Consider the following 14,001-nt stretch of genomic DNA (forward strand, 5'->3'; position numbering starts at 1 on the left):
TTGACCCACCTTGCCACTGTAGGCTTAGCAGCCTGCAGACCCTTACGAGGACCTGCAAACAGGACAAACAGATGATCCGATTTCCGGAAATCATTGGTCACTTCCAAGTATCTGATGATGACTCGTCTCACATCCAGATATTCAAGAGCGGAGTACTCCTCTGGGTAGTCCTCCCTACGAAAGGAAGGGAGACAGAGCTGCTGATTCACATAGAAGCGAGAACCAAACTTGGGCAGGAAGGCAGGCACTGTGCGAATAGTCACTCCTGCCTCAGTGAACTGCAGAAAAGGCTCTCGACATGAGAGCGCCTGGAGCTCGGAAACTCTTCTGGCTGAAGTGATAGCCACCAAAAAGACTGCTTTCAACGTCAGGTCTTTCAGAGATGCCCTCGACAAGGGTTCCAAAGGCGGCTTCTGCAATGCTCTTAGCACCAGGTTGAGATTCCACGCAGGCACCACTGAGTGCAGAGGAGGGCGCAGGTGATTAACTCCCTTGAGAAAGCGCACCACATCTGGCTGCGAAGCCAGGGAAGCACCCTTCAGGCGGCCCCTGAAGCAAGCCAGAGCCGCTACCTGGACTTTAAGGGAACTGAGCGACAGGCCTTTCTCCAGACCTTCTTGCAGGAACGCCAACACTGAAGAAATTGGAGCAGTGAAGGGAGAAAGTGAGCCTGCTTCACACCATGCTGCAAAGATACGCCAAACCCTGGCGTAAGCAGTAGAAGTAGAGCGCTTCCTCGCTCTCAGCATAGTGGCGATGACCTTGTCCGAGAAGCCCTTCTTCCTCAGACGCTGCCGCTCAATAGCCAGGCCGTAAGACCAAAGGGAGAGGGATCCTCCATCACCACGGGACCCTGATGTAACAGGCCCTGCTCCACTGACAGCCGCAGAGGATCGTCGACTGAGAGCCTGAACAAGTCCGCATACCAGGGACGTCTGGGCCAATCCGGACCCACCAGGATTACCCTGCCGGGATGCTTTGCCACCCGGTCTAGCACCCTGCCCAACATGGGCCAGGGCGGGAACACATAGAGGAGCTCTTGTGTCGGCCACTGTTGGAGAAGAGCATCTACTCCCAGGGATCGAGGGTCCCGTCCTCTGCTGAAAAAGCGCGGCACTTGGCCATTGGCCGATGACGCCATCAGATCTAGGCTCGGCTGGCCCCAGCGCTTCGTGATGTCCAAGAACGCCTGAGCAGATAGTTGCCACTCTCCGGGCTTCAAGGTATGGCGACTGAGAAAGTCCGCCTTGACATTCATGACTCCGGCAATGTGGGCCGCTGAAAGCTGCTCCAGGTTCGCTTCCGCCCACTGGCAAAGACTCATAGCCTCCTGGCTAGAGGGGCGCTCTTGGTACCTCCCTGGCGGTTGATATAGGCCACAGCCGTGGCATTGTCCGACAGGACCCGTACAGGCTTCAACACCAGTACCGGGATGAACTCCAATAACACCAACCGAATGGCTCTGAGTTCCAGGAGGTTGATAGACCACTTGCCTCTGCAGGAGACTAGAGCCCCTGCGCTGTCCTTCCCAAGCAGTGGGCTCCCCAGCCCATCAAAGAGGCGTCTGTCGTGACGACAATCCACTCCGGGGTCACCAGAGGCAATCCTGCAGACAACTCGTCTGTCTGCGTCCACCAGCTCAGCGCCATGCGCACTGCTGGGTCCATGGGAAGGCGCACAGCATAATCCTCCGACATCGGAGTCCAGCGCAGCAGCAGAGATAGCTGTAGTGGTCTCATATGAGCCCTGGCCCAGGGCACTACTTCCATCGTGGCCGTCATAGAGCCCAACAGCTGCACGTAGTCCCAAGCCCAAAAGGAGAGGCTACTAGGAACTAGTCCACCTGAGCCTGAAGCTTGACAATCCGATTGTCTGGCAGGAACACTCTGCCCACTTGGGTGTCGAATCGAACTCCCAGATACACCAGGGACTGAGTCGGGCACAGCTGGCTCTTCTTCCAGTTGATGATCCATCCCAGGGAGCTCAAAAGAGCAACTACCCGGTCCATAGCTTTGCCGCACTCTGCATAAGAGGGGGCTCGGATCAACCAGTCGTCCAGATAAGGATGGACTTGTACTCCTTCCTTTAGCAGGAAGGCCGCTATGACCCCCATTACCTTGGAAAAGGTCCGCGGAGCAGTAGCCAACCCGAAAGGGAGGGCTCTGAACTGGAAGTGTCGTCTCAGGACTGTAAAACGCAGAAAGCGTTGGAGAGGAGGCCAGATGGGAATATGCAGGTACGCTTCCTTGATGTCCAAGGAAGCCAAGAACTCTCCTGCCTTCACTGCCGCTATAACAGAGCGGAGAGTCTCCATGCGAAAGTGCCTCACTTTCCAGGCCCGATTGACCCCTTGAGGTCGAGGATAGGCCGGACAGAACCTCCTTTCTTTGGAACCACAAAGTAAATGGAGTAACGTCCCTTGCCAATCTGATTTTTTGGCACCGGAACGACCGCACCCAGGCGGATCAGGTTGTCCAAGGTCTGCTGCACTACCACAGCTTGACCGGAGACTTGCAGGGAGAGAGTACAAACCCGTCTCTTAAGGGTTGGCAGAACTCTAGCTTGTAGCCGTCTCTGATGACTTCCAGCACCCACGCGTCTGAAGTTATAGTGGTCCACTCGCCCAGAAACGAGGACAGCCGTCCTCCAATCTGCACTGGGGCGTGGACCAAGGCCCCGTCATTGGGTACGAGACCCTGGGGGAGGACCGGAGGGAGCACCTCCGGGACGGCGGTCTCTGCGAAAGGAATGCTGCTTGGGGGAGAAATTCCTCTTGAAGGAAGAGGGGGCAGAGGAACCCGACTTGCCCGGGCGGTACCGATGGGCTTCCTGCAACCGTCCTCTGGAGGTATCGGGACGAGTACTAACCCGAGCCCTGACCTCTGGTAATTTCTTGCCCTTAGACGTGCCGAGATCGGTCACGATTTTGTCCAGCTCGACCCCAAAGAGCAGCTTGCCTTTAAAAGGCAATCTAGCCAGGCGGGATTTAGAGGCGTGGTCAGCAGACCAATGTTTCTGCCAAAGCCACCGCCGCGCAGAGACTGTCTGAGCCATGCCTTTAGCTGAGGCTCTCCAGACATCATACAGCAAGTCTGCCAAATAGGCTAAGCCCGATTCCAGGGCCGGCCAATCAGCCCTCAAGGAATGATCCGAGGGGGAAGCCCGCTGCACCATAGTCCGGCACGCCCTGGCCACATAGGAGCCGCAAACTGAGGCCTGCAAACTTAAAGCAGCTGCCTCAAAGGACGACCTTAAGGCCGCCTCCAATCTTCTGACTTGGGCGTCCTTTAGGGCCGTGCCACCTTCCACCGGCAACGCCGTTTTCTTAGTCACCGCAGTGATTAAAGAATCCACGGTAGGCCACAGATAGGCCTCACGTTCACTCACAGCCAAAGGATAGAGGCGGGACATAGCCCTAGCCACTTTAAGGCTCGTTTCCGGGACATCCCATTGAGCCGCAATTAAGGTGTGCATGGCATCATGCACGTGGAAGGTTCTAGGCGGGCGCTTCGTCCCCAGCATAATGGCAGAGCCAACAGGGGCTGAGGGAGAGACGTCCTCCGGAGAGGAAATCTTCAAAGTGTCCATGGCCTGTAACAACAGGTTGGGCAAATCCTCTGGGCTAAAAAGCCGCGCTGCAGAGGGGTCATCCGCTCCATCCGAGCGGGGATCTATCTCCTCCAAGGAATCCGCAAAGGATCGTTGGGAGACCTCAGACACGCTGCCCTCATCTACATCGGAGGAGACAAAAGTCCTCCAAGGCCTGGAAATCAACCCGAGGGCGTTTACCTCTGGGAACCTCAACCTCTTTATCAGAAGAGGGAGCAGGGGCAGCGTTTTGCATGAGGAAAGCCTGATGCAGCAGCAAAACAAACTCGGGGGAGAAACCCCCAGACTGTGCACTTCCGCAGCCTGGGCAACAGCCCTAGACGCACTCTCAACCGGCGCTCGCAATAGCGGGGGAGAGACATGCTGCGCATCCAAAATGGCGTCCGGCGCGAAACTCCGTGAAGGAGCCGCGCGGGAAGAACGGCGCTTAACTTTAGCCGCTTTTGTGCCGTCGCCCAAATTAAGGGCGTTCATGGCATTAATGTCTCCAACCTCAAGGGCGGCCCCGAAGAAGCCGTCCGAGCCGCGTGGCCGGCCAAGATGGCGGAGGCGAGGAGCAGGGGATGGGCGTTTATGGCGGGAAAAAACCGCCACGCCGGAGGAACGACCGGGACATTCATCGGTCACTAAACTATCACCCATCAAGTGCGAATCAGGTTGTAAAACCCCCGCATCCCCTCTAGAAGCGCTCCAGCGATCCGGGGAGCGACCCTTTGCGCCCTCGCCCTCCGACGCCATTGCCACGAGGAGAAGAATCGGGGAACCCCCTGCCCGCTATAAAAAGGTAAAATTACCTGCTTGCCGCTCCGAGCTGTAACGAACTGGTGTCCCAGTGAGTAGCTGCAATGAACGTTTAAAGAAACGTCGAATTAAACGCCTTTAAAGACGTTTAAAATTTTTTTTTTTTTTTTTTTTTTTTTTTTTTAAACGGAGCCAGCGGGAGGGGGGAGAAAAGGAGGGACCTGGCACCACCAGGTTTGCACTTGCTCAAAAGAGCCCTCAACCCCAGGCCTCAACAAAACCTAAGGATTAGGCTTGGAGGCCTAGCCAGAGCTGCTGCTGTGTGTGACCACCACCTGCTGAGATAGAGAACATACTGAGGAGTTTCCGGCAGCACATGACCACATATAGGGAGGCAAAAGTTTGCTCTCTATCTCCACCTGCTGGTAGATGGACACAACCCACCAGTCTATGGATTGATCAGCTTGATGATATGGAAGTAGAATATTAAACTCTTGAAATAAAGGAAGGGAGGGAGGAGAGGGGGGGATAGAGGGAGGGGAGATATCAAAGGGGGGAAGGGGGGGAATAAAAAATGGAAATAAAGGGAACAGTTTTGGTTGTAAGGACTGTTATTAATATTGTAACCTACATGTATGTTTTAAGTTCCTTTGTGCACTGATGTGAATAAACAAGATTTATAAAAAAAAAAAAGAGAGAAACTGGCTAGATCCATGTTAATCTGGATTCAGATCTAGTTATGGAACAGAATCAGCCCTCATATCCCTACTAGAAGATCTTCGCAGAAACCGAGACAGGGGATTTGCCTTGGTATTAGTACTGCTAGATTTCTCAGCAGCTTTTAACACTATGGACCACAAAATCATGCTAGCATTACTAGAAGAAACAGGTATCAGTGGCACAGTACTTGCTTGGTTCAGATCCTATCAGATAGGCAACAGTCCATACTGTTTAGTGGTACCTCATTGCCTCCATGAGTGTTGATCTGAGGGGTACCACTGTTGTCTATTCTATTCAATATCTATCTAAAGCCACTAGCTGAGCTGATTTGGCTGATGGACACTCATACATCTACACATACCAATTCATCCAGACTTACTACCTGTTTAACAGTAATTCAAGAATGGGCCGAAAACAACAAACTTTGCTTGATCCCAAGTAAAACGTTGCTCCTGTGGGTCCCTAACACAAATGGACACATACCTGACATCAAAATCTCTTTTGAGATATATGAACTCCCCCTTACATCACAAGTCAGGAACCTTGGGAGTACAGCTAGACTCAACACTTACGCTGATCCCCCAAATCCAATCAACCTTTAAGAGCTGCTTCTATCATTTGCAACAACTATGCTGCCTCTGTCCATATACCGTGTTTCCCCGAAAATAAGACACTGTCTTATATTTATTTTTCCTCCCCAAAACGCGCTAGGTCTTATTTTTGGAGGGATGTCTTATTTTCTGGGAAACATCGGTCGCCCCCCCCCCCCCCGAGGTCGCCGGGCCCCCCCTCCATCGCTCCCGGATCTAACCTGAAGCTCCTTTCACCTCGGGTGGCTCTCGGCAGCCCTGCTTAAAAAAAAGTTTGATAGGTCTTACTTTTGGGGGGGGTGTCTTATATTTTAAATTTGCAGGAAAACCCCGGTAGGTCTTATTTTCGGGGTAGGTCCTATTTTCGGGGAAACACGGTAGTGAGAAGACAAGTCTTGTCACAGTGGTTCAAGCCATGATAATATCAAAATAGGATTACTGAAATGGACTCTACATTGGTCTGACTACAGCAGCGCCAATTGATTCAGAATGCTGCAGCACGTTTGATAGAAGACTGTAAGTGACATGACCACACCACACCATTTCTGCAAAAACTTCACTGTCTATCAGTACAATACAGGGCTAAATTTAAAACTCTATGCCTGATCTTCAAGGTCCTTAAAGGAAATGGGCCAGAGTATTTGAAGAAAAGGATCTACTCCAAGGTTACTAAGGTCCTCCCAAGGAGTATCTGGTCAATGGTACAAGATTGATGTACAAGACTCATGCTGTGCAATTAAAGGATTTGTCCCGCTTGTGAAGGCTCCTAGTACTTTTTTGTTTCTTGAACTTTGTTCTGTGCTTTGAACTCTCTCTTTGTTGTTTCATTGATAATTTAAGTAGCATACTATGCTATGTATTAATAGTTTTACTGCTGTAACTGTCTGTCCTCTATGTTCAACTTATTCTTGCCATACACCACCTTAGGTGAATCATTTTTCCAAAGATGGTAAATAAATCAATAAATTTGCCTCGAAGCCCCTCAAAGCTTTCTTCATGGTCATAATCTTGTCGACCTTCCAGCAAGAAACATGTCTTTATCCTCACGAAAGTACCTCAACCTGCACTACCCCAGCTGTAAAGGTCTCATGTAGGATCTCTACTTAAAGACTTGATATGCATGTGGTCTTTATCTGATGTCATTTACTATGTTTCTATATAAACACACAAAATCATTTATTAAGTTATCCACATACAGTGTGTACAATTTTAAAAGTACCTATTTCCACACATAAAAGACATTTACATGCAGAAAGGGCTTTTAAAATTGCTCCCTCCGCACACATATAAGGATCTTAGTGCTTGGGACACAATTCTGCATGTACGCTAGAAAAGTCTTCACATGCATACTGACCTTGACTGCATAAGCCCCTTTGTGGAGCCTCTTTGAGCTCTATAAAGCATTTGCTAAATTTTTGGACAACAGATCAATCAGATGTTATTATATGTAATAGTTAGAGATGATACCCCAGATTCAGTGCATTCCTAAACCATAACTTCTAAACAACGGAAGGCTATGACAGGAGATGGACTACTTTGATTTATCCCGATTCTTAATGCACTTAAAGGCTTACTGCTTTTTACTATTGGAGGCAACAAGTTGGTCAGGCCTAGTCTTGTCAGTTATTTCCTTATTACAAGTTGAGAAACATTTTGACTGCTATGTGCTAGAAGTATAAGAGTTAATCCAGAGTGAAATCCATTTTTCAGATCTTGGAACTGGTACCTGTTTAGTGAGCTGGTACTGCAGTTGCTCTAATGCAAACAGACGGCTCTGGGCTTTCTGGACCAGCTCTTTGGGATGCAGAGCACTGGAGTGGACTGTGGGCTCTGGAGAGTTATTGGAAGGGTTAAGTCCTACAACAAGAGATAAAAAGTCATTGTTTCCAAATGCATTTTCTGTTGATTGTTAACATTACCAGCACAGGACATCTTAGAGAGATACTGTCAGAACTGGTAAAATTTAATAAAGGCATTCTGAAATAGGTGGATCTTACCATCTTAATCATGAGGACATTTTTGAAAGGTTTTTAAACAGTTACCTGGGTAAACCTGGGAGACGAAAATTTCCTACCCTCTGCAAATAAAGTAGATGCACTTTAAACTGCATAACTATTATTACCTAAGTACACAAACATTGCCGTACTGGGACAAACCAAAGGCACATCAAGCCCAATATTCTTTTTCCACAACAGTGGCCAATTCAGGTCACATTTACCTGGCAGAATCCCAAAAGAGTAATAAATTCCATGCTGCTTATCCCAAGAATATAAGCAATGAAGTTTCCCCAAGTCCACCTTAATAATGGTTTATGGACTTTCCTTTCAAAAACTTGTCCAAACCTTTTTTAAACCCTACTACGCTAAAGTGAACTTACTCACCTGTAGCAGATGTTCTCTAAGGATGGCAGGCCAGGTATTCTCACATGTGGGTGAGGTCATCCAACGGAGCACCGGTGCAGACGCTGGCTAGTGTGTAGATGTTTCATGAAAATTCTAGCAACGTCCCACCATGCATGTGTAGGTGACTTCCTCCCCAACACAAGAGCACAGGTCCTAGGGGAAGTGGGAGGGTATCTGAGAACACCTGGCATGCTGGCCTCAGAGAGCACCTGCTACGGGTAACTTCACTTTCTCCGGGACAAGCAGACCCAGTTGTACTCTCACATGTGAGAATCCCTAGCTACCAAGCTCACTCAAAACAACAATGCTAGGACAATAGGGACTCAAAATGTGTGAAACCTCAAAGTCAATTAACCTGAAGGTGCAGCCTGGAACATAACAAAACTAGGCCTAAGAGGGTAGAAATGGATTCTAGACACCAAACAGATTCTGCAAGACTGTCTGACCGAACCGGCTGTCATGTTGGGTATCCTACTCAAGGCAGTACTGAGATGTGAATGTGTGGACTGACAACCATATTGCAGCCTTGCAAATCTCTATGGAAGCTGACCTCAAGTAGGCTACTGACGTAGCTATGGCTCTGACACTATGAGCCTTGTCATGACCCTCAAGAGTCAGAACAGCCTGGGCATAAGTGAAGGAGATGCAATCTGCTAGCCAACTGGAAATTGTGCATTTGCCAATAGCTACCCCCATCCTGTTTGAGTCAAAGGAAACAAAAAGCTGGGTGGACTGTCTATGGGCTTTAGTCCGCTCCAGATAGAAGGCTAAGGCTCACTTGCAGTCTAAGTTATGCGGAACGCTTTCACCAGGATGGGTGTGTGGTTTGTCCGAGCAGTGTGCAGCTGTAGCATCTGTGCCAGCTCTTCTCTGAGCATGGGTCGGTAACGCTCACAGTAGGCATGCATGGGCAAAGGCTGAGGGGCCAGGACAGGGACAGCCTGCGAAGAAGCAGGTGCCGAACTGGAACCGGGAACATAGCTGCCCAGAGACTGGTGCACCTGCACCTCTACCAAGGAGGGGAAACACTCATCTCAGTGCTGGCACTTCTCGGGTACTGGCGATGCCAATGCCCTGGCACTCCTGCACCGTGCATCAAGGAGGACCTATGCTTGTGCTTCTTGGGCTTCCCTCAGACGCTCAGCATCGCAGTCCTTAGGTGCCAATGAGGACAATGTGGAACCCATATGTGTCTTTGGTGTTGAGTCTGATACTGACTGGTCCCAGGGCCTACTACCAGTTCCCAACGTCGAGGGAGGTGGAGACCTCCTCAATGCCACTGTACTTCCACTGGTAGCTAAAGTCCAGGCAGCCACTGAGGTCGATGCGTCCGGTGCCGATGTTGATGGATCGGCCTTCAAGGAGCCAAAAAGTCTCTCCTGCTGGACCTGACACGTCCTCTGTGTACTCAACTGCATTTTTAAACAGAAAGAACAAGAGCCAGGCTTATGGTTAGGCCCAAAGCACCAATTGTGCAGGTCTGTCATTGAAATCATCCAACTGCCTTACCAGTACAGCTTCTTGTGACCCTGGGCAAGCCACTTAACCCTCCATTGCCCCAGGTACAAAAATAAAAACCTTAGATTTTGAGTCTACTAGGGACAGAGAAACTACCTGCACACAATGTACACAGCACTGCGTATGTCTAGTAGTGCTATAGTAATGATTAGTAGTCTGTCTATAATTTTAGTTATAAGCTATAAAGTTCTACTTCAGGTATACTGCATTATTTCCCATCCCCCATCACTCTTTTCCTATCAGCCACATGAAGGAATGTTTGGCTGGTCACATGCTCTGATGGTGAAAATGTTGCTAAGGCAACTCAGATACCTGGTATATCCTGTTACAAAAGTGATTTACTGGAAAGAGGTGTGGCAAGGACCAATTGCAAGCTTCCAGCATATATGAAAGTCCTAATTACAAGTCTCCAGCCCATATGGAGTTCCCCAAGGCGCTCCTTTATCTCCTACACTCTTCAACATAATGTTGATCCCTTTGGCTAAATCCTTATCCAATCTTGGCTTCAACCCATTTATCTATGCTGATGACGTCACAATCTACATCCCCTTTAGAAATGACTTGTTCGAAATCTCCAAAGAAATCAATCTTGGCTTGCATATCATGAACAAATGGGCTAATACTTTACAAATGAAGCTGAATAATGAGAAAACGCGCTGCCTTATCCTTTCATCTATACATAATAGGTTTAAACCTTCATCTTTAATAACTTCAAACCTCACCCTTCCTATCTCTGAGAGCCTAAAAATACTTGGGGTAATTATCGATCGCAACCTATCGCTAGTTAGTCAAACTAATTCCACTGCAAAGAAAATGTTCTTCTCATTGTGGAAACTCAAGCGGATAAAATCTTTCTTCCCTAGAGAAGTATTTCTTTTTTTTAATAAATATTTTTATTAAGGTTTTTACATTTCAAGAACATATGCCAATATATCAACAATGAAAACATCGATTTAATGTTCTATCCCCTGTCCCTCGAAGTATTTCGATATCTAGTTCAATCACTGGGTATTAAGTCACCTAGACTACTGTAATGGAATATACGCAGGATGCAAAGAACAACTTGTAAAGAAACTTCAGACTGCCCAAAGCACAGCAGCAAGACTAATCTTTGGCAAATCCAAATTTGAAAATTCAAAGCCCCTTCGAGAGAAATTGCACTGGCTCCCAATAAAGGAACAAATTAACTTCAAAATCTGCTCCCTAGTCCACAAAATTCTTTATGGAGAAGCCCCAGGATACATGAACACCCTAATCAATCTTCCAGCTAGGAATACATCAAGCACATCCCGTTCATTCCTAAATATCCTACCTGTAACGGCCTCAAATATAAATCCACTTACGCTTCATCCTTTTCCTTTATCAGCACCGAATTATGGAATGCACTGCCAAAAGCTATCAAAACTACTCAAAACCATCTCAACTTTAGGAAATTACTCAAGATCAGTCTATTCTGGAAGGCCTACCCCTAGGCTCCAACATAAAACCCAAAGTCCTTCAAAACAGCATATAAATGGACTACTTTGGACTCTCTTACCTTTACCCTTTTTCTCTTTATACCCTGTTCTTTCTATCTACTCTGAACACCACAATCTATTGTATTTGTATAACTACTGGACTGGCGATAGCCTTTTCGGTCTATTGTAAGCCACATTGAGCCTGCAAACTTGTGGGAAAATGTGGGGTATAAATGTGATAAATAAATAAATATGCAGCACCTATGATTGGTCCAGGGTAGAAGAGATGCTCACCACAGCCTATAAAACCACACTGCAGACAAAGAAACTTTGAAAAACTAGGCATGCTTGGAGAATGTGTTTCAGATCCATCCAAATGACCTGTTTTCCTGAAGGGGTTTGCTTCCCCCCTTTGTACATTCTAGAAACTAATTCTCTATATCTAAGAATCTTTCTTTCATTTATTCTTTCTTTCTTCTTTTCTTTATCTTCTTTCTCTCTGTTCTGTGACCTTTGTATATGGAACAAACTTTCTTCTTCCTTTCTCTCTTCTTTATCTAATTAGTCTAATTACTTATAATTACCAGAGGTACTGATGTTAGATTTTGTAAGTTTTGTTATAACTTTACAACTGATGTCAGATGCTGTGATGGTGGGTGAGTAATTGTTAATTCTCTCTGATTACTGTACAATTTTTTCTATAATATTTTGTGATATTTCATAAGTTTTTTTTAGAGACTAGCAAACCAAACGCAGCCTAGTACAAGTCATAGTAGTAATAGCAGTGGTGACTTTGCACCCACTCCAAGGCAATACTAAAGTACCCAAGACATTACCAGCCTCCAAATTTTCAAAGGACAAAGCTCCTGTATGTTGAATATACATCCTAAAATCTTTGAAATAGAAACCTTGCACTTCCCAGTTTTTCAGATATTCGTTTTTTATTCCTAATTGAAAGAGTGGGGGTAAAGATCATGCATTCTCAGGAGCTGCTACTCCTTTGTGGAATACTTTGCCAACTGATGTGAAGTTAGAGACATTTTATTCTTCTTTGAGAAAATAAACTAGACTTGGTTGTTTGCAAAATTATTGGACTGAAGTACTTCTGCTGAGTTTATATCTTAGGGGATCTTTTACTAAAGTATGGTAAGATTTTGCACTTACTGCACGTTAAAGGCAAAAAGGAACATGTAATAAGTGCAAAGTCTGCCGTGCATTTAGCATACAGGGACAGGGCCAGATGATGTGGTGCAGCCCTAACATAATAATGACAACTAGGAGATTGCCTCCTTATATGGATGGCTGACCCCTAGCAGTAGTACTGCGATACTACCATTAGGGGCCATGGCAGCCATTTTGAAAGGGACAGCAAGATGGGCAGGAGCAGAAGGGGACCACCAATGATCACCACTGGGTAAGGCTTGGGTGTGATGGAGGGGCCTGGAAGGCAGGGGAGGTTCTGAAACCTACATGTGGGTGAGGCATTGGGTTGAAAGAGTAGTTAGTAGATTTGTGCTGTTTTGGGGATTGGAGAGGATTGCAATGGGGTGGGGGAGTTGGAATATTGTAATTGGGAGGGTCAGGGAACTGAATCGGGGGAGGGTCAGAGACTTTTGGTGCTAGTGGCCATGCCACTGGACTGCTGGTAGTGCGCCCAAACTTACTGTTTCCTTTTCAGGGGATGGTAGTGCAGCTGCGCTATCAAGTATTGTGACAGCTATTGCACATTGGTTATCACCGAAAGCCAAGCCTCTGCTCCACCCCTGTCTTGCCCACTCAGCATGTTAGCCAGTTAGCGCAGTGGGTCAGATGGTAAAACCTATGCTAGCAGGTTAATGCTTCTTAGTAAGAAGTCGCTTTAGTTTCTTGAATTTTAAATCTGGATTTGTATCATTCAATGGAATGATTTCTTTTGCTTTCAGTTTTGTCCATTTGTATTTACTTTCTCTGTTATTACTGTAGAGTGCTTTCTGATTTGGTCAGTCTTAAATTGGATATCTATTTTTATGTTTTTCATTTTATATACCTGCTTTTAATTTTGTGTTGTACACTGCCTAGATTCCGTTATTGGGCATTGGGTGGGCTATAAATTTGAATTTAAACTGAATTGTTTACCTCCACTTCCTGTTGATCCAAGTTCTGCTCGAAGCCGGTTTCCCAGTTCAATAAGTTGCTGCTTCTCCTGGGTAAGTCGGGAAATTTTCCTCATAGCCTCTTTAAGTTTCCCATGAAGCACGTGGAAAGAGCAGCCCAGCGACTGATGAGGTCCATCTCCACCACCACATCCATCTAACGGCTGTCTGGTCAGTATGTCCTGCAGCTGCTTATAAATTGTTCAATTTTATTGAGTTTACACATTTACATCAACCCACTTACTGTATATACATATTATTCAATAGTGATTCAAAGCTATCATAATATACCCTCAGTTCACAGTTCAGCTTTATTTAATATACTGCAAATAATAATAAATATCTAAGTGGTTTACACATCAAAATAATTAGGGTTAGAATGGGAGGATATAAACAAAAGGTAAAACTGGGTTATATGGAAGATTTAATAAAATCCAAGAGAGGAGTAGAAAAGTGGAGGAGTGGCCTAGTGGTTAGGGTGGTGGACTTTGGTCCTGAGGAACTGAGTTCGATTCCCGGCACAGGCAGCTCCCTGTGACTCTGGGCAAGTCACTTAACCCTCCATTGCCTGCCGCATTGAGCCTGCCATGCGTGGGATAGCGCGGGGTACAAATGTAACAAAAAAAAAAAAAAAATTTAATTAAAATGAATCTAGGGAGGAACATAAGGTGGGGAAGTGAAAAAGAGACAATTCACAGGACTGTGCAGGGGTTATCTCACTGCAAGGGGTGGCAAGGAAAGACAGGAGAGTATTATAGTCATCGTGGAACAGAGGTAAATAACTTGGTGAAAAAGTGAGCTTTGAGAATAGCTTTCAATCTTAAAGAGCGAA

At 46.7% G+C, this 14,001-nt stretch overlaps 1 protein-coding gene across 1 annotated transcript in view; it reads right to left on the bottom strand.

Annotated features, from left to right (window-relative positions):
- Positions 1 to 7,320: 7,320 nt before the first annotated feature.
- Positions 7,321 to 14,001, bottom strand: part of LOC115472589 (coiled-coil domain-containing protein 57-like) — a 119,782-nt gene continuing 113,101 nt past the window's right edge. Inside the window, exons 13-14 of the mRNA XM_030206883.1 lie at positions 13,153 to 13,357; positions 7,321 to 7,517 (exon numbers count right to left, since the gene is read on the bottom strand). Of these exons, the coding sequence (XP_030062743.1) occupies positions 7,321 to 7,517; positions 13,153 to 13,357 (402 nt within the window). The remainder of the gene's footprint in view (positions 7,518 to 13,152; positions 13,358 to 14,001) is intronic.

The sequence above is a fragment of the Microcaecilia unicolor genome, chromosome 6 (assembly GCF_901765095.1).
Source record: "Microcaecilia unicolor chromosome 6, aMicUni1.1, whole genome shotgun sequence".
Taxonomy (NCBI): Eukaryota; Metazoa; Chordata; class Amphibia; order Gymnophiona; family Siphonopidae; genus Microcaecilia; species Microcaecilia unicolor.